At 52.6% G+C, this 22,089-nt stretch overlaps 4 protein-coding genes across 6 annotated transcripts; 2 read left to right on the top strand and 2 right to left on the bottom strand.

Moving 5' to 3' along the window:
• The first annotated feature begins 3,904 nt into the window (after positions 1–3,904).
• On the top strand, positions 3,905–12,099 carry Bicdl2 (BICD family like cargo adaptor 2). Its single transcript, XM_050134479.1, has 10 exons — positions 3,905–3,991; positions 5,226–5,520; positions 8,903–9,118; positions 9,247–9,363; positions 9,440–9,586; positions 10,285–10,476; positions 10,592–10,741; positions 11,053–11,183; positions 11,403–11,523; positions 11,621–12,099. Exons 2-10 carry the CDS (start codon positions 5,239–5,241, stop codon positions 11,780–11,782), a joined length of 1,518 nt encoding a protein of 505 aa, XP_049990436.1. The 5' UTR covers positions 3,905–3,991; positions 5,226–5,238; the 3' UTR covers positions 11,783–12,099.
• A 40-nt stretch (positions 12,100–12,139) lies between these two features.
• Thoc6 (THO complex subunit 6) lies at positions 12,140–18,258 on the bottom strand. Of its 3 annotated transcripts, none has more exons than XM_050134495.1 (13): positions 18,162–18,258; positions 14,406–14,521; positions 14,233–14,297; positions 14,042–14,145; positions 13,916–13,953; positions 13,785–13,833; positions 13,627–13,698; positions 13,436–13,538; positions 13,066–13,115; positions 12,929–12,991; positions 12,738–12,848; positions 12,519–12,653; positions 12,140–12,441 (listed from the first exon to the last, which is right to left on the bottom strand). In XM_050134495.1, exons 2-13 carry the CDS (start codon positions 14,486–14,488, stop codon positions 12,361–12,363), a joined length of 954 nt encoding a protein of 317 aa, XP_049990452.1. In that variant the 5' UTR covers positions 14,489–14,521; positions 18,162–18,258; the 3' UTR covers positions 12,140–12,360. The 3 variants fall into 3 exon arrangements, with proteins under 3 accessions (XP_049990452.1, XP_049990444.1, XP_049990454.1); XM_050134487.1 differs by lacking the exon at positions 18,162–18,258 and adding an exon at positions 17,841–17,987; XM_050134497.1 differs by lacking the exon at positions 18,162–18,258 and adding an exon at positions 15,004–15,107.
• Hcfc1r1 (host cell factor C1 regulator 1) lies at positions 18,245–19,557 on the top strand. The gene is made up of 3 exons (XM_050134538.1): positions 18,245–18,392; positions 18,873–19,001; positions 19,214–19,557. The coding sequence occupies exons 1-3, from the start codon at positions 18,307–18,309 to the stop codon at positions 19,347–19,349; spliced, it is 351 nt and encodes a 116-aa protein (XP_049990495.1). The 5' UTR covers positions 18,245–18,306; the 3' UTR covers positions 19,350–19,557.
• A 230-nt stretch (positions 19,558–19,787) lies between these two features.
• Tnfrsf12a (TNF receptor superfamily member 12A) lies at positions 19,788–21,796 on the bottom strand. Its single transcript, XM_050134527.1, has 4 exons — positions 21,638–21,796; positions 20,833–20,937; positions 20,489–20,623; positions 19,788–20,396 (listed from the first exon to the last, which is right to left on the bottom strand). The coding sequence occupies exons 1-4, from the start codon at positions 21,729–21,731 to the stop codon at positions 20,341–20,343; spliced, it is 390 nt and encodes a 129-aa protein (XP_049990484.1). The 5' UTR covers positions 21,732–21,796; the 3' UTR covers positions 19,788–20,340.
• Between the last annotated feature and the right edge of the window lie 293 nt (positions 21,797–22,089).

Genomic DNA, 22,089 nt, shown 5'->3' with positions numbered 1-22,089 from the left:
CCTCCTGCCTCTGCCTCCCGAGTGCTGGGATTAAAGGCGTGCGCCACCACCGCCCGGCATAATTCCTTTTTTCTAAGGAAGAAAATGAGAGGCAAGGCTTAAGAAGCTTGTTTGTCTTGGGTTTTGAGCCAGCATCTTGCCTTGTAGCTCAGGCTGGACTCAAGATCACCATTCTCCAGCCTTGGCCTCCTACATGCAGGCTCTGAAGCAATTCTTGTTGACCTGCAGAATAAACGAGCTATATATAGGAGCAGCATGTCTTTCATCTAGTTTTGCTATAGCCTATATGATATCACTATAGTACTAAATGCTACTTTGTAGTTGCTAAAAAGCATTGTAGCTATTTTCTTGACATTCTGAAAGCTTCTGCATAATTTAAAAAAATAAATTAACAGTGTGCTAAGTATGAAATATTTCATACAAAGCTTTTAAGTCCTCCCCACATATGCCTATTGTTCATAGACTTCATACATGGCATAAAAGCCCAAAGGCACTGTGGTTTGGAACCAAGCCCTTCCTGCCCTTTTGCCTGTGTGAAAGAGAAGGGAGGACTCTAAGGTTGTTCTCCTGGCCTCTAGATGCCCAGCACAACTAGGTCAAGGTACTGTAACATCTGGGAAGGCTTCCGCAAGAAGGAGACTCCCTCCCTCCACTCCTAGCCATGGCTCACTAGGGGCTAGTTAGATAGAGAGGAGATGGGAATAGGTGTGGAAGCCAGACACAGGCCTCCTGATGCCTGGCTGGCTTGGGAGCCCCACTGAAGAGCACGGGAGAGCTGTTGAATGGTTCCTCATATCCAGCATCTCCAGGGCCTCCCTGGGGACACTTTGTCCCTACTGCCCATCGTCCTCCACATAAGTAGTGAAAAGGAGATGGGACTGGACGTCTCCAGGTGTAGGGTGACCTACAGCTAGGTGCAGAGCTGGAAACTAGATACAAATTCCCAAACCCCTGCTGTTCTGGAGAGGAAAGCAGGATGATTGGGTGTCCACAGCCAGTGCTGGTGACACAGAAAGACTCCATTCTAGTCGGTGCTAGACAATCTGGCGCGAGGGTCTGTATGTGCCTACAAACAATCGGCTTTACCCCTCACATCTGGGTTCCTCACCTAGGACTGGGATGACCTCATAGGTTTGTCCTGGGGGTGGAAAACAATGGAACACAGGGGTGAGTCACCAAGCGCAGTTGTCACTCACATTGACTCTTCACACTCGGGCCAGCCAGGAGCTGCCGCTGCCCCTCCTTACAGATAAGGAAACTGAGGTCATCTGAACGGCACAGGCACACACACCTCTGGCCAATAGCCAAACTGGAATTAGAACTGAAGCCACGTGATGTCAGCACCCAGGAACCAAGCTCCTTTGCTCTCTTGTTTTATTGGTTTGTTTCCAGTTTATAGGTCTACACCCCTCCCACGTCTTGGGTGTGCTGTGAACCTCCCAGAGTTTCATCCCGTCCAGATGAACTCAGCACCTGCCTGATTGGAGAGCCCTGCATGGTGCGCTGGCTTGGGTCCAAGTGGCTGGCCATTGGTTTCCTTTTTCCTTTTCTTTCTTTCTTTTTCTTTTTCTTTTTTTTTCTTTTTTTGTTCTTGGTATTTTGGACTTTTGTTTGTTTTTTTCTCTATGAAGTCCTGGTTGTTCTGGAACTTGTTCTGTAGACCAGGCTGGCCTTGAATTCACAGAGATCCTCCTGCCTCTGCCTCCTGAGGGCTGGGACTAAAGGCCTGAGTCACCACTGCCTGGGCACTTTGCTTGATTTTCAAAGGGGTCAGGTGGCCCGACCAAGGAGAGGACGCATTGTCTTCAGCTCTCCAACGCCCATCAGCTTGCTCTTACAGGTCCTGGGGAGGGGGCCACAAATGACTTTCTTGAAAGAAGGTCAGACAGTTTTCAATCTCTAGCTCCTTTCCAAAGACTTGTGTCCCACATACTCTCTGCTGGTAGTAAACCTGTCTCGTCCCCAGCACCCAGGAGTGCCAGCCCCTGAACTACCTCTTCCAGTAGTCCTTGTGTCCCGTGTCCCTTTCCCCATAAGCTAGAGTTTCAACACACGCACACACAGAGAGGCAGGGGGAGATCCACCTACCTATGCCCTGAGTGCTGGGATTAAAGGCATGCACCACCACTGCCTAGTCTATCTCCTAATCTTTAGATCCAAGTCCTCTAACTTTCCAAGACTCAGGTGTCCTAAATGCTAGCCAGAGACACGCAGAGCAAATAATAAAATGGCTAGCCGGAAAAGATGATTAGGAGGAAGCGTTCCCGGGTAGAAGAAAGTGGAGGCCGTGGGTTCTATTCCAGTCTATCTCTCCCTCCTGCCTCCATGGCTCTCTCTCTCCCAGCTGAAATCCTGGTAGTAGCTTCAAATCATCCCACAGAAACTGGCAAATGTAACAAGCTGTGGTTTTTGTTCTCCCCAGAGACTGTTGTTAAACAGTTGCCAGCAGACCATTTTCCCAGAGACAGGGTTCCTCTACGTTGCAGTCCTGGCTGTCATAAAGCTTGCTCTGTAGACCAGGCTGGCCTCGAACTCACAGAGATACGCCTGCCTCTGCCTCTGAGTGCTGAGATTAAAGGCGTGCGCCACCACTGCTCAGTTCTGTTTGTCCTCTTTATGTGTTCTGGAATTTCTGTCTTGTGTGTCTCCTCAGAAGGCCATGGTGTCTGAAGAGAATTATGAGAAACCACAGAGTCAAGGCTGGGGTCCTACTTTGTGGGCTGGTCCTACATCACCTGCCTTGGATCCTATCCCTCCATGCATGGCTGCTGGCCTTGCTGGAACATGGGGCCCAACTCTGCAGAATGAAAGAACTGAGACCCCCATATTTGGAGCCATATGGACTCAGGTGTGCTCAGAGGCAAACCACCGTAGGTGCCCGGTCATCAGTACCTTGTATGAAGCATGGAACGTAAGAAAGAATAAGTTGCTAGAGCTGGGGCTATAGTCAGTATGTAGAGAAATTATCTAGCACACGCCAGGCCCTGGGTTCAAACCCCAGCCCAGCATACAGTGAGTGTGTGATGGTGCAGGCCTCACGCCTGCCAACCTAGCCCCCAGGAGGCGGAGCCAGAAACACCTGCAGCTCAAGTCATTCTCTACTCTTTAGTGAGTTTGAGGCCATCCTGTGATACACGAGACTCTGCCACCGCCATCCAAAAAGATGCTAATGTCACATGTTCACTGTTCATAATTGTGGTGGTGTGAATTAAAATAGCTCCCATAGACTCACACATTTGAATGCTTTGTCCCCAGTACGTGGAACTGTTTGGGAAGGGTTGGGAGGGGTAATCTTGTTGGTGCCATTGGGGTGGGCTTGAGATTTCAAAGCCCACACCAGACCTCTCTCTCTCTCTCTCTCTCTCTCTCTCTCTCTCTCTCTCTCGCCTGTCTGCCTGCTGTCATGTTTTTTGCCATGATGATCATGGACGCTCAACCTCTGGAGCCAGGAGCCCCCAAATTAAATGCTTTCTTCTATAAGTTGCCTTGGTCATGATGCTTTATCGCAGCAATAGAGAAGTAACTAAGACAATAACCAACTTGTGCGCCAAACAAAGCCAGTGGTTTCCCTGAACCTCAGCTTGCACCTCTATAAAACAGACCGTCAGTAGCTGTTGCTTCTTTAGGATGTCACAAAGGTAAGCAATTTCTATAAAAGAGCTTTTTTAGTGGAGGGCTTACCGGGTTATTCTTATTAATAATTCTCTATCTCAAAGGCAAGCATGAAGAGTAAGAAGTTGACTTCTATGATCAGCCTATGATCTGCACGTAGTAAATGTTCAATCACTGTTCCCAGTAGAAGCAAGATGGGCCTTTAAGAGGATGGAGGTGACTTTCCTTTGACAAGGTCTTGGCCATTCCCACCACCAGGGGGCGTCCCCGCCCCTCCCGCGGCACCGCCCCCTCACCTGTGCAAACCTGCACCTGGCGCCGCCTCCGGAAGAGGACATCGGGGATCAGGGGAACTTCGGAGGGAGCCCGGCGGCGACAGGTGAGAGCCTAGGGGGCGCAGAGGGCGGGTCAACCAGACTTTTGGCAAGGTTGGGGAAGACCGGTCATCCGGGCAGGATGAGGGAGGGAGCGCAGGAATGGCCTCTAGGGACTCTGGAAAAAGCTCCGGGAAGCCAGAACACAAGCAGCAAAGAGAGTGGTGGTCAGGCACTGGGTACCCAAAGCAGGAGTCCCCACTGCGGGGGACCCTGGGTCTGGGTCTGGCACAGCTGGACTGTAGGGACTTCTGTAACACCTGGGACTTTCGGGCCCAGCTGTACCTGACACCTGTCGAGAGGAGGGGGACAGGTGTGCATGCGCTCTGGGGTAAATAGGGAGCGGGTACCCTCCCAGAGGTTGACATGAAGAAGCCAGGGTGTCAGGCCTTTCCTCCTGAGCCCCTGAGCCCCTGTCCCTGGGCGGACCTCGCAGAGCACTGGGCTCCCATCCCCAGGGGCGGGCCGGGAAGTAAACAGAAACCCGAAGTGGCGGCGGCGGTGTGCTGGCTGGCACAACCAGTTACCTCGCCCTACGCTGGGTCAGCGCCAAGGCCCAGGGAAATTGGGGGTCTGGGGATGAGGGCTCCTAAATCAGGAGGGGTAGAGGCAGGAAATCCTGGGTCTTGCTTAAAATAAAGACCTAAGAGACTCCACTGGGAATTCAGGAGAGAGGGACACTGACAAAGCTGAGCAAGTCTAAAACACCTGGGTCCTGAGAAAGTAGAACCAGGATATAGGAAGGCAAAGGGCTCGAGATTCTGGAAGGGCCAGGAGTTGGATCCTTGTGGCTAAACCATCAAGGCACACCTGGGTTCCTAATGGTGAGCGAGCCCTGCGCTCTTAGGAGAAGGAGCTGTTTTCTTCATGTAGCTGAGTCTGTGTGAACCAGAATTCTAGGTAGTGCCCAGGAAGTGAGGGACTGGGAAGAGGAGCAGGAAATGTCAGAGAGTAACTTGTAGCACCAGGGTGCAGGGGCAAAAGCTTCCTGAAGGCAAAGACCATGTGACAAAGGCAGAAGGTAGGAGTCTGAAGGCAAGATGGTTGATTTCATGCTGCTTCCTGCCTCAGTTTACCCTGAGGTCATTAACGGAGTTGAGCAGCCATCATGGGTCATTAACCTTTGTTGGTTCAAGGAGGCCCTGGCTGCAAGATTGGGAGGCTTAGATGTTTGCCACCAGGGGCCCAGTCCCGGGGCTGCCGCAGGGTGGCAGGATCCACAACAAACTGTCTCCACAGATGCTCACGTACCATGGACTCCCCTGGTGGGCCAAGCTTCTCTTCTGGGCTGCTCTCAGGGGGTGCATCTCCTAGTGGTGATGAAGGATTCTTCCCGTTCGTGCTGGAGCGCCGAGACTCCTTCCTGGGAGGGGGCCCAGGGCCAGAGGAACCAGAGGACCTGGCCCTACAGCTGCAACAGAAAGAGAAGGACCTGCTGTTGGCCGCTGAACTCGGCAAGATGCTTCTGGAACGCAATGAGGAGCTTCGGAGGCAGCTAGAAACGCTGAACACTCAGCACTTGGAGCGTGAAGAAGTAAGCTGGCCTCTGCGGCAGACGGAGGGTGGGCAGGGCTGGAGTGGACAGGGAGAAGAGCCAGAGCATGGGGAGGATAAAAGGGCAGAGTGATGCCTCTCAAACCAATCTGAGCAGGGAAACCAGGATAGTGCCAGCCTGTAGTCCCAGCACTCTAGAGGCTGAGGAAGGCTCTGTCCAAAAAGAAAAAGAACCAGGCGTGGTGACACATGCTTTTAATCCCAGCATTTGGAAGGCAGAGGCAGACAGATCTCTGTGGTGGCCTGTTCTATTCTGCATAGTGAGACCCTGTCTAAAAAAGAAAAAGAGAAAAAAAGGAAAGAAAGAAAGGAAAGGGAAGGGAAGGAAAGGAAAGGAAAAAAGAAGAAAAGAAAAGCAAGCACGCACATGCACACATTCATTTTAAAAAGAAAAGTGGATCTGGATAATGGTGGCGCATGCCTTTAATCCCAGCACTGGGGAGGCAGAGGCAGACAGATCTCTGTGAGTTCGAGACCAGCCTGGTCTACAAAGGGAGTTCCAGGACAGCCAGAGCTATTACACACAGAAATCCTGTCTCAAAACTAGAAAGAAAAAGAAGTAGACTGGGGTTGAGGTAAGTTGGTAGAATTCTTGCCAAGTAAACACAAAGCCCTGAGTTTGGACTCCAGCAACACATAAATTCAGTCATGGTGGGGTCTGTAAACTAGCCCTTGGGAAGTGGAAGCAGGAAGTTCAGAAGGGTTCAAGGCCATCCTGTTAGAATCCAACCTGGACTACATGAGACCCTAAAAAAGAAACTAGACTGGAGGTATAATTCTGTAGTGAAGTTTTTTTTTTTTTTTTAACACGTACAAGGCCTTGGGTTTGGTACCCAGCACAGCAATAAATAAGTAATCTCAGGGTTAATGTAATGGCACACACCTTTAATCCCAGCACCCATGAGGCAGGGACAGGCAGGTATCAGTAAAGCCAAGCTGGTCTCCGTAAGTCCCAGGCTATATAGAACTATATAGTGAGACCCTGTCTCAATGACATAAATAAAGGACAGACAAGATCCCTGTCTGGCTGTGTGGCCCTGGGCAAGCTGTTGGCCCTCTAAATCTAAAGGCTAGCTCATCAGCCATCCACCGTGAACTCAGACTCTGGGAGCCGCTCCCTGCCTTCACCCTGCTAAATGCCCCCCACGTATATTCTTTTCATTCTTGTCCATTCCTGGGTTGTAGGATGGGGTCTCACTCTGTCAGCCACTCTCACCCTGGGGCTCACATCTGTAGTTGTAAGCACCTTCATGGACCCCTGTTGTAGACCTGGATTCCTGCCCCAAGCTGACCTTGGTAGACAACTGCCCCCACCCTTTCCACCAGGCCACCGACCAGCATTTGCATAGGAAGGGTGCTCAGGACCCTGTGCACACCTGTAAGCCAGGTTCTGAATTCCCCAGCCCATCTTTCGTTCTCTCTCTAGCTCCAGCAGGTGGCAGCCCTCACGTCTCTGCCTCAAGCTCTACAACATCCCCACAGTGGCCCCAGGTGTCCCAGACTCTGTGACTTGGAAAACAGTGAACAGAAAAAGTGCAAGCGGACCGGGTGTGGTGGCACACACCTTTAATCCCAGCGCTCAGATGGCAGGGGCAGAGGGATCTCTGAGTTCGAGGCTAGCCTGGCAAAATTACAGGACAGCTAAGGATGTTACACAGAGAAACTCTGTCTCAAAAAAAAAATTTTTTTTTTTAAAAACCCCATTACTTTATTTCTGTATCAGCTTTCCCATCGAAGTCAAAATGAAACTGAAATTCCTCCCTGTGGCCTAAAAGTCCTGGAACTGCTGTCCTCTGGTGTCAGCGACATCTTTCTTCTGACAGGGTCTTTTTCAGTTCCTTAAGTGACTCAGTCCCGCTCCCTTAGGGCCTTTACATTTTCCTGCCTGCCCCACTTTGGAGTCAGGTTTGCTACACAGCTCAGGGCTGGCCTTGAACTCACCATCCTCCCACCTCAGTCTCCCAAATGCTGAGATTACAGATGTGTGCACAGATGTGTGTCATTGCTCATGGCTAGCACTTGCTGTTCCACTACAACCCTCTTTCTGATTGGCTTCCCTTGTCTTGCAGGGGCCAATGCAATGTCAGTCCCTTCTTAAATGACTCCCCCCCAGCTCCTCCTCCTCATTTCCCTGAGTTCCTCTCTGAAACTGCCTGATTCAGGCATGTGCCCATTTACCTGGACCCTCTGGCAGTGAACGTGAACTTGCTGGTCTCCCTCAACTCTTAATAGCCAGACCCTAGATTAAGAGGAACGCAGGAAATATTGAATAGGGCTGATGTATGACAGTAGGGATCGATGGACAAGGGATTTGAAGATGTTAAAGGGACTTGCAGATATTAAAAAGACTTGTTGAGGGGCTGGAGAGATGACTCAGTGGTTAAGAGCACTGACTGCTCTTCCGGAAGTCCTGAGTTCAACTCCCAGCAACCACATGGTGGCTCACAACCATCTGTAATGAGATCTGGTGCCCTCTACTGTCATGCAAGCATTGCAAATAGAGCACTCATATACATAAAATACATGAATCAATTTTTAAGAGTTTTTTTTTAAGACTTGTTAAAACCACATAACAGTAGCAGAGCTAAGCACCGGGCAGGAAAATTGGATCCCGAAGCCGCCCAGGGCTTTGTTGCTCTAGCAATATTGAGTAAGAGTTTGACTACCTAGATTGCCTGCACAACTAGCTTCAGACTCTGTTTCCTCCTCTAAGGATGTTGATGCTCCCTCTAGTGGGTGAAATTAAGTAATACAGACAGAGAACCAGCTAAACACCTGGCTGGAACACCTGCTAATAATTGTAACAACTGTAGTCAGAGTCACCTGGCCCATCCCGTGCCTTCCTGCTTTGAAGGTCTGGAGACAGTGCCCCCCCCCCCGCGTCCCTCCCCCCCCCCCCCCCCCCCCCCCCGTGTGCTGGTCCAACAGGTTTGGAGGAGGGCAGATAGAGGGGTGGGGCTCTGAGTGGGACAGCCCAGTATTAATTAGAGGGGAGCCGGGCAGAGGGGCTGGGCCAAGCCGGCCTACAGAAGTTCTTGGAGACTGCGAAGTGGGAGGCCATGGGCCGGGGCTTAAATTCTACCAGGCTCAGGCGCCAAAAACGCCGCTTACGACTTCGGGTCCAGAAGCCCAGGCGGCAGCAGGAGGTGAGTGGGCATCAGAGTTGTGACTCTCACCCCTGTCTGGCCTGGAACCTTCTTTCTAGCTCTCTCGGTGTCATTTACTCTTACCGACTCCCCTTTTTTGCTTTCTTGTCTGTCCTAGACAGACTGGCCTCTTTTGATCTGGGTGATCCTCCCTCCATCCTGGACTCTGAGTTTGTGCCAATTCAGGTGACTTCCTGTCCTTCCCCTCCCCCACAGAAGCTGCAGCAGGAGAATCATGAGCTCCGCCGTGGACTGGCAGCCCGTGGTGCTGAGTGGGAGGCCAGAGCTGTGGAGCTGGAGGGAGACGTGGAAGCCCTGCGGGCCCAGCTTGGGGAACAGCGGTCAGAGCAGCAGGACAGTGGCCGAGAACGGGCAAGGGCCCTCAGTGAACTCAGCGAGCAAAACCTCAGACTCAGCCAGCAGCTGGCCCAGGTAGAATGACCCTGACCCCTGGAGAGGTGGGACCTGATGTCCTCAGTAGGGGACAAGTTAGTGGGCAGGCTGGGTTAGTCTTGAACCCAGACCATCGGATGGCTCCATTGTCAGTTCCCCCTCCCCAGGCCTCTAGGACGGAGCAGGAACTGCAGCGGGAGCTGGACACCCTTCGCGGACAGTGTCAGACTCAAGCCCTGGCAGGGGCAGAGCTGAGAACTCGGCTGGAGAGTCTGCAGGCGGAGGTAGTAGCAGCTGCATTTCTCTGAGACTAGCCAGACAGCCCCCCACCTCTGCCTCAACTTTGACATCTGTCCCCAGAACCAGATGCTGCAGGATCGCCGGCAGGACCTGGAGACCCAGATCCGAGGCCTTCGTGAAGAAGTGGACAAAGGCCAAAGCAGACTACAGACCACCCACGAGGAGCTGCTGCTGCTTCGTCGAGAGAGGAAAGAGCACAAACTAGAGGTGATCAGAGGGGTGGGATGGGGGCAGCCAGCTAGGCCCTTGACAATGCCTCAGGACTTTCTGGGAGATGTGATCAGTTAAATGACCAAGAGCAGAAGCAACCAGACTTCAAGGGCAAATGAGAACCAAGAAAGAGTATTGAGCAAGGGAAACGCACTCTTAAAGTGCATCAGAGCCTGGCAGATGGAAGGCCAGGAAGAGGACTGAGGTCAGAGTTCAGGACAGAAATACCTGGTCTGGGGCTGTGGACTTGACGAGAGAGAGTAAGAAGAGAGGGCAGCGTGAGTTCAGATATCGGCTTCTCAGCCCCACCCTCATCAGTTCCCCCACTTGTGAGATGGGGTGGCATCGTAAACCTCAAAGGACTGGTAGGGTGAGACTCAGGAGAGATCAATAAACGCTTGATCAAAGCAATTGGTGAATTAGAGTAAGGCTGTGCAGGGGAGGGGACCTGATGACCTGATGGGGCCAGGCCTGGGGCAGAGGATGATGCCAGGCACTCCCTGCTTTATAGGTAAGGAAATTGGTGCCTGCAGAGGGGAGGTGTATTCCAGGTTGTTCTGTGATTCAGGAGAGGGGGCAGGTCTAGTTCACCGGGGTGCTGCCCTGGCATTGCTCGGCCCTCGGGCGCCCCCTGCGGGCCCACCGCAGAGCGCAGGTTTGATGCTGACAGTTGGAATGATCTGTGTGATCTGCAGCTGGAACGCGCTCGCTTCGAGGCTGGCGAGGCGCTGAGCACACTGCGGAGGTTGCAGCGGCGGGTCTCAGAGCTGGAGGAGGAGTCGCGACTCCAGGACGCCGAAGTGTCGGGTGCCTCCCTGCAGACCGAGCTTGCCCACAGTCTTGACAGCGACCAAGACCAGAATGTCAATGAGTGTGAAGGAGCCCAAGTGAGTTTCAGCTTACCAGCCTCGTATTGGTTAGAATAACCAATGAGGGGCGCAGACTCTGCCCCCCTTTCCCCGGAAGTTCCACGCAGTACTGATTAATTCCTTTGGCCTATAGATTATCTTGTCCCCGGAGATACAAGAGGCATCCAGTCCCCAGCCTTCAATTCAGGAAGAGAGCTTGGAACCCCCCAAGAAGAGAGCATCCCTGAGCCCAGTGGAGATTCTGGAGCAGAAGGAGGCGGAAGTGGCCAGGCTGCAGGATGAGGTTGGAGAGGGCATGGTACTGGATGCAAAGGCCCACGATGTCCCGTTCCTTCTCATCTCCACTGTCTAGCCCACTCCTCAGTGAACCTGTAGTTGCTTCCTGAGCTGGCCTGTACCTCCAGGAAGCCTTCTGGGCTCCACTCCCTAAACGTCTCCCTTCATCCCTCCTGTTGAAAGCTTACCCTACCCCCGTCCCAGTCCGAAGCAGACTTAGTTGCCTGCGGTGTTTATGGAGCAGGCACAGGTCGGGAGGGCAACGTTGTCCTACAAGGCTCATTCATGTACCAGTCTACCTTCTTTCCTGGCCTGCAGATCGTCCTGCACCGCACAGAGCTACAGACCCTACGGGATGAGCTGCAGCGACAGAAGGAGCTGAGGGCGCAGGACAATCCCGAGGAAGCCCTGAGCTGTGCGCTCGCTGACCGGGATGAAGCAGTGAACAAGTGAGCCTGGCAATCTCACCCACTGCCTCGGCAGGGCTTGTTCTCTGGTCCTTTCTGGGCCCGGTTTCCACCGCCCTGACAAGAGTAGAACTTCCATTTTAACTCAGAAGCTTCAGCCTTCCTTAATTTTGGTGTTAGTACCCCCTCCTCCGCGACTTTCACCAGGTCTAAGAATACCCAGTGCCCTCAGACCACATTCTCTACCCCTTCCACTCCTAGGGCCCTGAAGCTATCCCTGGAGCTCAATCGTGTCTCGCTAGAGCGGGACTCTTTGTCCCGGGAACTGCTGCGAGCCATCCGCCAGAAGGTGGCGCTGACACAGGAGCTTGAGGCTTGGCAGGTGAGAGGGCGGGGCCCGAGTAGGACTGGTGGACCAGCATCCTGACCTGACCCCACCCCTGCTCTAACCTATACCCACCCTGCTCCGCCTCCTGCAGGACGACATGCAGGTGGTGATTGGACAGCAGGTGCGCTCCCAGCGCCAGAAGGAGCTCAGTGAGGCTGCCGCAGCTCGAAGACGCACGAAGACTGGCTTTTCATTGCGCCTGGGATCAGGGCAGAATGGAGGCTTTCTAAGCAACCTCTTCCGAAGGACCTGAGGGCTGGGCGGCAGGGCTACCTTTTCTGGCCCTCGGGCTCACTTTCCTCTTACCAGCCAATGGAACCACTGGGCCTGAATAACTTCCAAGTAAGGCCATTGTCTTCCTTCCCCCAAGAGGTGGACAGAGGCACTTCGGGAGCAGGGGCCAGCTTTGAGGCAGGAGGCCCACAGGGTGGCAGGGCAGAGCTGTTTATTTTTCGAAATCTATATAGGTCTATCTTTTCTAAGCTTCAGCTCCTGCCCTATCTGTGTGACAGGGTTGGGGATGGGCATTGATATGTAAGGATAAGTCAGAGTAATATATACATCACTACATTTACTTGGTCTCCATTCTTGGGTAGAAAATGCAAACAAGAAAAGCCTAAAACTTTATTTTGACAGAAAAAAAAAAAAAAAAGCTGAGCTCAGTGGCTCACGGGCCCAAATCTCAGCACTTCCGCAATAGATAGGAGTGCTCAAGGTCTGAGACCAAGCTGAGCCACAGTGAGTTCCAGGCCAGCCTGGGCTAACATAAAGCAACCCCCATCCCAAAACACAAACAGTGAACTCCAGCTCCTGAGACGGAGGATCCTGATGTCAGAAAGACATGGAGAAGGCGCGGTAGCCCAGGTTGGTGAAGACATCCACTCGACAGCTATTGCCTGAAGCAGTCAGGACCTAAAAGCCAGGAAGACATGGCTGACCCACCCATCCCATAGGCCCCTTGAGATTCCCACATCCAGTCCAAGACCCACCTTGCACTCTGGGGCTGCTGGTTGCTGGTTGAGGCTTAGGCTGAGCAGCCCTGGGGAAGAAGCAGGCACCTGGGCCTTAAGCTCCCCACTCAGCTGCCAGTGGTTGACACAAGAGCCCTGGCCAGCAGACAGGATCTGTGGAGGACAAAGAGGAGTTCAGGGGTCAGGTCTAAGCAGGGGCACTGCACAGGGTGACAGAATCAAGACAGAGGGTCTCACCAGGTCCTGGTAGAAGGTGACATGCTTCTGCGGTGCCCGAATGGGAAAGACAGTGGTGGGCGTGGAAGACCTGAGGTGCCAGAGGGTGAGGGCTGGGCCGCCTCCACAGACCTAGGCAGAAAGGCAGCAGGCCCCAGTCATTGTGAGTCATGGACTTTAGTGGCCACTCAACCCCACACTGCCCAGCTCACCATCCAGTCTGAGTCAGTAGCCAAACATCCAATCCAGCGCCCATTGTGGGGCCTCGAGCACTCCTGGGAAGGAGAGAGGAGGTGAGGACACTGGAGGATGGAGAATTAAGGAGACAAGGGCGTGGGTCTCTCCTCACCTCATGCTTATAGACTTCAATGGTCTGAACCTCTTTGGCTATACGGAGATCTGTGTGGAAATAAAACCACCAGGACTCTTGATGAGCCACAACGCCCCACCCCCACTTATCCTTTTTTATTTTTAATCAATCTATCTATCTATCTATCTATCTATCTATCTATCTATCTATCTATCTATCTATCTATCTATCTATCTATCTATCTATTTTGGAGACAGAGTCTCTACATAGCCCTGGTTAACCTGGAACTCACTCTGTACACTAAGCTGGCCTCTAACTCAGAGGTGCTCCTGCCTCTGCCTCCCAAGTGCTGGGGTTAAAGGTGTGCGCCACCACTGCTTACTTTCTTACTAAGTGGACGTTTCCTTACCCCAAAGCCGCACAGCTCCATCCTCACCACCAGACAGCACCTCAGGGCTGCGGTCCCTCAGTGCCAGGCAGTGGATGTAGTCTGTGTGGCCCCGAAGGGCCCGCTGCAGGGAAAAGGGAAGGCTCAGAGGGAGACCCAGGAAGCATACAACGTTTGGCCCCGACCTGCCCTGGCTGCAGACCCTCACTCACTGTGAAGGTCCCAGTTTCCAGGTCCATAGTGTGCAGCTGGCAATCTCCCCCGGCTAGAATCAGTGAATTCTCCTGTGGGGAAGCAGTCAGTGTCCGTCAGGGCAGAGAAAGTGTAGAGGAGCAATGTTTGGCCTAGAATGGTCACAAGGAACTCAGACCTTGGGGACAAGCAGCAAGGCGTTGATTTCAGGTACTTCCAGGCTGGTCCTAGGTGGAGGAGGAGAAGCATCAGAATCACATAGGTAGTGTCTGACCTCACATGCCCTCTGTCAACATGGTCCCCGCTCACCTGTATGGTGGCTGACGACGCCACAGTTCCTTACAGCCCTTCAGAGAAACACAGGAGGAAACACTGAATGAGCCCCAAACTTCCCCAGGCGGGGACGCCCAGCCTGTCCCCAGGCTCCAGACTTACCTTCTTGAGGATTTCCGCCCAAAGCCAGCCCTTCACTTCCCCATCGCCAGCACTAAGGAGATGCCGATCCGTGGAGACCATGCTATAGACAGGCCCATCGTGGGCTAAAGAGACACAGAAAATGTTAATGAGCTCTGTGTCCCCATCTCTATCCTGAGGTCTCCTGAACCACACCCAACAGCTATACCCACCGTGGAAGGTCACCATGGGTTTTTTGCTTTCTTCTTTGGCCTCTGAACTCAAGGCAGCAGACAAACTGAAAGAAAAGTGGGGAGGGAGGAGCCAAGAGTCAAGCAGGGAGCATTAATCTCAGAAGGCACCAGTGCTCGGGCTCATGTGTGGTGGGAATTGGGGGAGGGGGTACCTGAAGATGGCAATCTGCCCATAATTGTTGCCAGCTGCCAGGAACTTCCCACAGGGTGAGACACTCTGGGAGTAGATGGTCATGTGCAGTCGCTGCAGGGCCTGAAAGATCTCAGCCTGTGGGAAGAGGGCAGATGAGGAAAGTCTGGGATGCTGGGGCCTCATCCTACAGACTCCAGCCCTTCTCAGTCACAACCACAGGTAGCACCCCATACAACAGCGGGTCCAGGACAGTGCGAAAGGGAGAACTGAGGCACAGTGCTCAGGACTTACAGCAAGCACCAAGCCTCTCCTGTCAGCTGACCTAACAGGGAAGTCTGTTATAACGAGGTAAACTAGGGAATATAAGAGCTTTGTAAAGTGGGGTAGTGCACAACGGTGATCCCAGCACTTGCCAGGTGCAGGTAGGAGGGTCAGTGGTAATTCAAGATTATCCTCAGCTATATAGTGAATTCAAGGGTAACCTGGGCTACATGAGATAGTCTCCCATACACACACACATCTGAGGGTGTAATTGAGTTGTGAGAGCACTTGATTAGCATGCACCAAGCCTTAGGCTCACTCCCCAGCCCTGCACACTGCATAAAGCAAGCACACACCTGTGGCCTGTGCTCCCAGCACTGAGGAGGTGCAGGCAGGAGGACTTCCTCCACTCCAAGACAAACTCCAGGCCAGCCTGAAATATGTCGGCCCTGTCTCAAAAAACTAAGTGAATAAAAATAATAAATCTTTAAAAAACGGTGTGTGGGGATGTGTCTGGGAGATGGCTCAGCAGGTAAGTGTGCACTGCAGAGGACTGCCCCCAGAACCCACCGGCAGATCACAACCATCTGGAACTCTAGTTCCAGCAGATCTGACGTCACGTCACCCCTCCCCCAGAAAGGTTCCTTTATAGACCAGGCTGGTCTCAAACTCACAGAGATCCGCCTGCCTCTGCCTCCCGAGTGCTGGGATTAAAGGCGTGCGCCACCATCGCCCTTTTTTTTAATTATTTACTTTTATTTTATGTACGTTGGTGTTTTGCCTGCATGTGTGTCTGTATAAGGGTATTCAATCCTCTGGAGCTACAGACAGCTGTAAGCTGCCATGCGGGTGCTGGGACTTGAACCTGGGTCCTCTGGAAGAGCAATCAATGCTCTTAACTGCTGAGCCATCTCTCCAACCCCCAGAAAGGGTCTCATAAAAAGCCCTCTTGCTGGGCTGGAGAGATGGCTCAGAGGTTAAGGGCACTGAGTGCTCTTCCTGAGGTCCTGAGTTCAATTCCCAGCAACCACATGGTGGCTCACAACCATCTGTAATGAGATCTGGTGCCCTCTCTGGCGAGTAGGTATATATGAAGACAGAACACTGTATACATAATAAATAAAAATATTAAAAAAAAAAAAAGCCCTCTTGCTGTGGAAGCAATCCTGTCTCACATCAACAGAATCCTAAGTTATTTAGATGCCATGTTCTACAGATCTTTGAAGTGACTGAAGGTTACCTTTCTATGCAGAATACAATCTGTCTGTATCTAAAGAGCCTAATTAGTCTGACTAACAAATATGAATGACTATTGACCTATAATACTTAATACCTATATAACTTAAAGATTAAGACTTCATATCAGAATATTAAACAATCTTTAAACAACTGTGCAGTAAAACAGGACAATGACATCAAAATGTAAACAATGTATCAATGTATAAATATCTTGATCAGAGGTAGAAATATATAATGCAATATGATAAATATATCCTAAAATTGTATCAATATACAAAATGTCTTAGAGGTAGAAACATGCATGCATACAATATGACAAAATAACTTTGCATAGGTGTACAAATATTGTAAACAGAAATAACAAATATAATTTGAACTTGTATCAATATACAAGAAATTATACTAGTGTGAATTGTCCATAATAGGTCACAATTTATTACTCACTATTATTATTATTATTATTAGTGTGACTAAGTTCACACTAAATTACCTATTATCCCACGCATCCTCTTTTTCCTAGAACTCACTATGTAGATCAAGCTGGCCTACTGGATTACAGGCATTTGTAAACCTACTCCTATATGGGTGTTGGGAACTGAACTTGATACCTCTGGAAGAGCAGCAAGTGCTTTTAACCACTTGGCCATCTCTCCGGCCCCCTGTGACGCCTCTTCTGGCCTCTGAGAATACCATAAGCACACATAGCACATATACAACATGTAGGCAAAACACTTATAGACATAAAACAATGAATAAATCTTACAAGAAAATAAGTGGGCTTAGTGTGGTGGCGCATGCCTTTAATCCCAGCACTTGAGAGGAAGAGGCAGGCGGATCTCTGAGTTCCAGTCCAGCCCGATCCAAAAGAAAAAGATAAAGTGGCCCTTGAAGCTGAAGGTAACTACTCAATTGGTAGACCATGCTCTCTCTTCTCTTTGTTTTTGTTTTGGGGGTGTGTGTGGGGAAACAGGGCTTCTCTGTGTAGTCCTGGCTGTCCTGAAACTCACTCTGTAGACCAGCCAGGCTGGCCTTGAACTCAAGAAATCCATCTGCCTCTCTCTGCCGCCCAAGTTCTGGGATTAAAGGGATGCACTGCCACCCCCAGTTCGTGCTCTTTTTAAAGATTTATTTTAATTATGTGCATATGTGTGTGAAGGGAGTGTGTGCAAGAGAGTACAGGTGTCCACAGAGGCCAGAGGACTCAAATCCCCTGGAGCTGGAGATATAAGCAATTACAAGCTTTGGAACTTGAGTGCTGGGAACCAAACTTGGGTCCTCTCCTATCTCTCCAACCGCTAAAGCCCATTCTTTCCCAAAGTCCCGTGTTTGAGCACCAGCACTGTATATATTGGGCATTAGGGCACACCCGCTAGCCCATAAGACTCGGGAGATAAAGGCGGGAGGAACAAGATCATTCTCCATTATATAGGAAAGTTCAAAGAAAGCTGGAGATACATAAGACTATCTCACAAACTATAAGCAGGTCTTGGGCTGGAGTGTAACTAAACAATGGAGCATGTTCTTACCATGCCCAAGGCCCTGGGTTTAAAAAAAAAAAAAAAGGCTCATGAATGATGACTTTTTCTTTTAAGACAGGGTCTCACTATGTAGCCCTGGATAACCGGGAACTCTCTGTGCAGCAGGTTAATTCCTAACTCAGAGATCCGCCTGCCTCTGCCTCCCCTGTGCTGGGATTAAACGTGTGAGGCACCACATCCAATGGTGCTAAATTTTTTTAAAGTGTAAATTTTTTTGTATAGTGTAAAATGTACTGACATCTAATCTCTATGACTCTCCCTACTAGATCCCAAAGATCGGGGATCACTATTTTGTGGGTCAGAGTCCGAGTTCCACAAACCACCTACCTACACTGGGCATCCTGGAGTATTCCTTGGCTACCCGGTGAGGGCAAGACTACAAACCCCAGAAGGCACTGTGCGCACACTCGACTCACCTGACCCAGAGGCACCGGGGACGGTGCGGCGTGCTCCATCTTCGGAACTACAACTCCCAGAGGGCTCTACGCGCGACACAACCTCGCGACGCTCGACAGAACCTTTCGAATCCCTACGTGCCTGAGAGTGGCTCTTCTCGTTGCGCCCCAGGACCTGGCACTGCCTGCCGTTCAACAACTAAGGCGGCAGGCCCGTATGGTCTCGAACCACCGAAACCTGGGAGAGCTCCGCGAAGTACCCTTACGCTAAATAACGTCTGGGACTGTCCAGCTACCGCCGGATCCCCTCCCCCATCCCGCCGGCCCGTCCCGCCTTCTAACCTCGCGCTGCTCGCCTTCCACGCCTGCGTCGTACGTCTTCGGTGCGCACGCCGGTGGCCCCGCCCCTCGCGCTGTACCACGCCCTCACAGGCTCCGCCTCTGCTGCCTGGATCCCACCCCTCTATCTGCAGGACCCTGAAACGTAATGATCCTACAACAGCCCCTGGAGCGAGGCCCCCCAAGTCGGGACCCACGGGCCACCACTGGGGTGGCTCGCGGCCTGGACGCCAGGTGCGTAAGCAGTCCCTGGGTGGGCCGGACTAACGGAGGGCAAGAGCTTTTGCTGGGGACCCAGGGCCGGTCAGGGTGATCCTGGGAAGTGAGGCGAGGTGATGCAGGAAACCGTGGTGCTCGAGCTTGTGTTGGAGCTGGGAAGCCACGGTCTGAATTTCCGAGGTAGCCTGGTGGATGACGGCCTGGGAGAGGAAGGTGGCTTAGGCCACACAGACCAGACTGATTCTGGAATCCTGGCTTACTTTGCAAGCTCAGGAGGGCAGATCTTCGGGAAGGGGCCAAGAGAGTGGGCTACACCTGGCTCGGTTTCCCGGCTCCCCTCTCCTTGGAGCTGTGCCCATGAGCACGGAGACCCCTGGAGAAGGAGCTTTAAGTTTGGGGGCAGATGGGTCCCCTGAGATGTCACCTTTGGCCCTCCTCATCAGTTTGCCTCCACCCTCAACATCCCTGCTCTGTTCCTCTCTGGTCTTTCCCCAGGGAGCCCTTGCACAAGCAGTTTCTTTCCGAGGAGAACATGGCCACCCACTTCTCTCGACTCAGCCTACATAATGACCACCCCTACTGCAGTCCCCCTGTGACTTTCCCCCAGGTCCTGCCACCACTCAGGTAGGCACCTCCCCTTGCGGGGCCTTCTAGAGGATCCCGTGCAGTCGTCAGGGCCCCTCCTCATACCCTGCCTCATCCCGCTATTTTTAGCTTCTAGCCAACTTCTGTGCTGTTTTCCATCTTTGGCTCCAGGGGACCTGGACCTGGTAGGAGGTGGCTCTGCCAGGCCAGCCTCTGCCCCATAGTTTCACTGTCTTTTTTTCTTCTTTCAGGAGCTCTTGCCCAGAGCTGCTTCTGTGGCGCTATCCTGGGAGCCTGATCCCTGAGGCCCTCAGGCTACTGAGGCTGGGGGATACCCCCAGTCCCTTCTACCCTGCATCCCCATCTGGGGACATCATGGAGCTCTAAGTGCTGACGGCCAGTGTCCCTCCCCACCTTGTTCCCGGACAACAAAGACCAGCAACCACCCCCCAACTCCCCCAGAAGGAAGAGATCCTTCCCCCTGTAACAGGAGAGATGATACTGAACTCAGAGAAACCCTAAATGGGAGGGGCAGCAGCTTGGGAAGGGGAAAGTGTCACCCTATTTAGAGAATAAAGATTTCTGAGCAGTTGAAGGTTTCTCAACAGCCTTTGTGGAGGGTGGAGTGCTGGATGCTGGGGTTTCCTCCTCAAAATCTTCCCTGGAAAACGGTGAGGGCAAGCCAGGTCCTGGCAGGCCGGGCTCCAGGCATTGAGAATGTGTGAGTCAGAGCCTCACCCCCCCGCCCCCGCAGTGGCCGACTGACTCCCTCCCTTCCTCCAGTTCTGGGGAGTCAAGCTAGGGATCAGGCCATATTCCAAACCATTTAAAGTTAAAGATTCTTTTATTAATAAATTCTCCCTCCCCACCAAACTTTATCCCCAAAATAAATATTCCCCCCCCCTTTTAGGGGATGGGTTGTGTGTGTGTTTGTGTTAGGGCCAGCCCTCCCAGAGGGCCAGCCTCCTTAGTGTTAGGAACAGGTCCTTAAATCTGACCCACTTCCAGGGCTGAAACTCAGTGTTAGTTGAATTTTAGCCCATCGGAGTGGGTGGGACCTAGTGTGTCTGTCCCTCAAGTCAGTCAGGCCTCCAGGACTTGGGGAGAGCAAAAGACCCCCTTGTGCAAATGCTGCAGTTCCTTAGTATTGTGTCGCTTTGTGACCCAGCTTACGGCTCTCTGCCCTGGAACCAGAGACAGGGCAATCTAGACACCTTGGAAGACTCCCCTGAGCCCTAAGCCCAGTCTTTGGAGGTGAATCACCACCTCACCCCACCCCCTTGTGGTTGGAAGAGTCTGGCTAGGGTTGTGTCTGGAAGGCCAGACTGGCTCCAGAATGAATGAACGGACGAAGAGTGGGACCCAGCGCGAGTGCTCCTCACTGGATCAGTGCCACACCTGGGCAGCCCTCTCCACCAGTCTCCTCTATGGGGGCTGGAAGATAAGAAGTGGGGTTGTCATGATTAGGGGACATTTAGGGAAGTGATGGGGGAGGTGGGAGGAGTGAGGGTGGGGAGGTCACTTACTAGTAAACTTTTCTCTCCGTCGGCACCGTCTCCAGACCAGGAAACCAGAAAGCAGCGCCAAAACCAAGGCCAGACTAAGAGCGCCTCCCAAAATGGGCCAGAGCAGCCTGAAGGGAGCGGGAGGTGCCGCTGCGCCTAGTGGCCAGGACTCAAATCAGATCTTGCCCTTGGGAAGCCAGTCCGCCCTCAAGGGAGTCTCAAGCTTTGTCCCACACAGTGTTCCCCTACCTGATAGAAGCCCCTTCCCCGTCAGTCTTCCCTGACTTCCGAGGTCCTTTTCGACGCCCCAGCAACCCTCTACCCACTTCTAGGATCCGCTTGCCACCGGCCCCGCCCCCACTCACATCCCAAGCAGAAGTCGCTGTGCGGTCGCGATGGACATGAAGCGCAGTCCATACACTTGTCGAGATCCGCGCTCCAGGAGCTGCCGCTAGAGCATGGGGCGGTGCCTGGGGAGGGGGCTGCAAGTCAGAAGCTGGCGGCTGGGCGCGGCTATTCTGGGGGCTGAGGTCAGGGTCAGTCGGCTCAAATAACGTGAGTCACCATCGCCCCCCCACACCCCCGCATTCCTCACAGGTGACCGCACCGCCTGACCAAGACACGGCAGTGCGGGAGGGGGTCCGGTAGCGCGCGACTGGGGGGGGGGGGGTGATATCCTCCCCCCCACCGCCAGTGTGACTCACTCCTGGGCACTGGGCCCGACCCCAGTCCCTCCTCCCGCATAACTGGGCATTGAAGTCACCGGATGGAAGGGGCACCCCCACATGGTATAGAGGGCAAAGACCCCAGTACCCCTTCGTGATTCTTAGCTATCGGGACTGGTCAGATTCCATCACAGACCGGGGTGAGGGCATGCCCACTTCACAAAACAAACGTCCTTCCCTCAAAGTTTACTTTCTCTCTCTACTCTGGCTCGAACTTTTGAGACAGAAGACCCCGCACCTGATTGGACAGGTAGCGAATCTGAGACTCGGATTGTGGATAAAGATTGGAGTGGATTGAGATCTTCCCCACTTGAAACACACTACCTAAAGACCATGGATCCCAGAACCCCATGTCTACCCGGTTCCACTCAGATCTCCAGGCACTCAAATTCCATTCCTGACCGCCCCAAAGTCCGAGGTTCACCGTCCTCTGAGCCAAGCATACCTGGTGCTTGTTCCCCGGCCGCGGCGCGTATCAGAACCAACCCGAGTCCCAACACGAGGATCTGCAGCAGAGGCCGCGGCCAACCCGGAGCCATGATTGCCGGTCCCGCTGCAACAGCAGTCTGTTTCCCACTATCCGCGGGCCAAGACTCAGGGCTGGGGCCCCGCCCCGCCCCCGCCTTCCGGGGCGGAGCCCTTGCCTTTGCCCGCCCCAATATCCACTCTGAGCTCTGCGTGCCGAGAGCAAGCAGTCCGCTAACGAGCCATTCATTCAACACAGTCCCTTCGAGTGTCTAGGACGTCGCGAAGACGTTTACCCTGATCCACCCTCTGCGAGCCTTAGTCCCAAGGGTGTGGAGCGGGGAAAATCAGCTATAAGACAATTACAAAAAAAAAAAAATAAGTAAAAAGAAATTATCTATTATTTTTCAATTCTGGGGTGGAACCACCAGG

The sequence above is a fragment of the Alexandromys fortis genome, unplaced genomic scaffold (assembly GCF_014885135.2).
Source record: "Alexandromys fortis isolate MF-2015 unplaced genomic scaffold, M_Fortis_MF-2015_v1.1 scaffold_29, whole genome shotgun sequence".
In the NCBI taxonomy this organism is placed as follows: Eukaryota; Metazoa; Chordata; class Mammalia; order Rodentia; family Cricetidae; genus Alexandromys; species Alexandromys fortis.
Note: the sequence above shows the minus strand (reverse complement) of the source record. Positions and strands in the feature narration are given on the sequence as shown.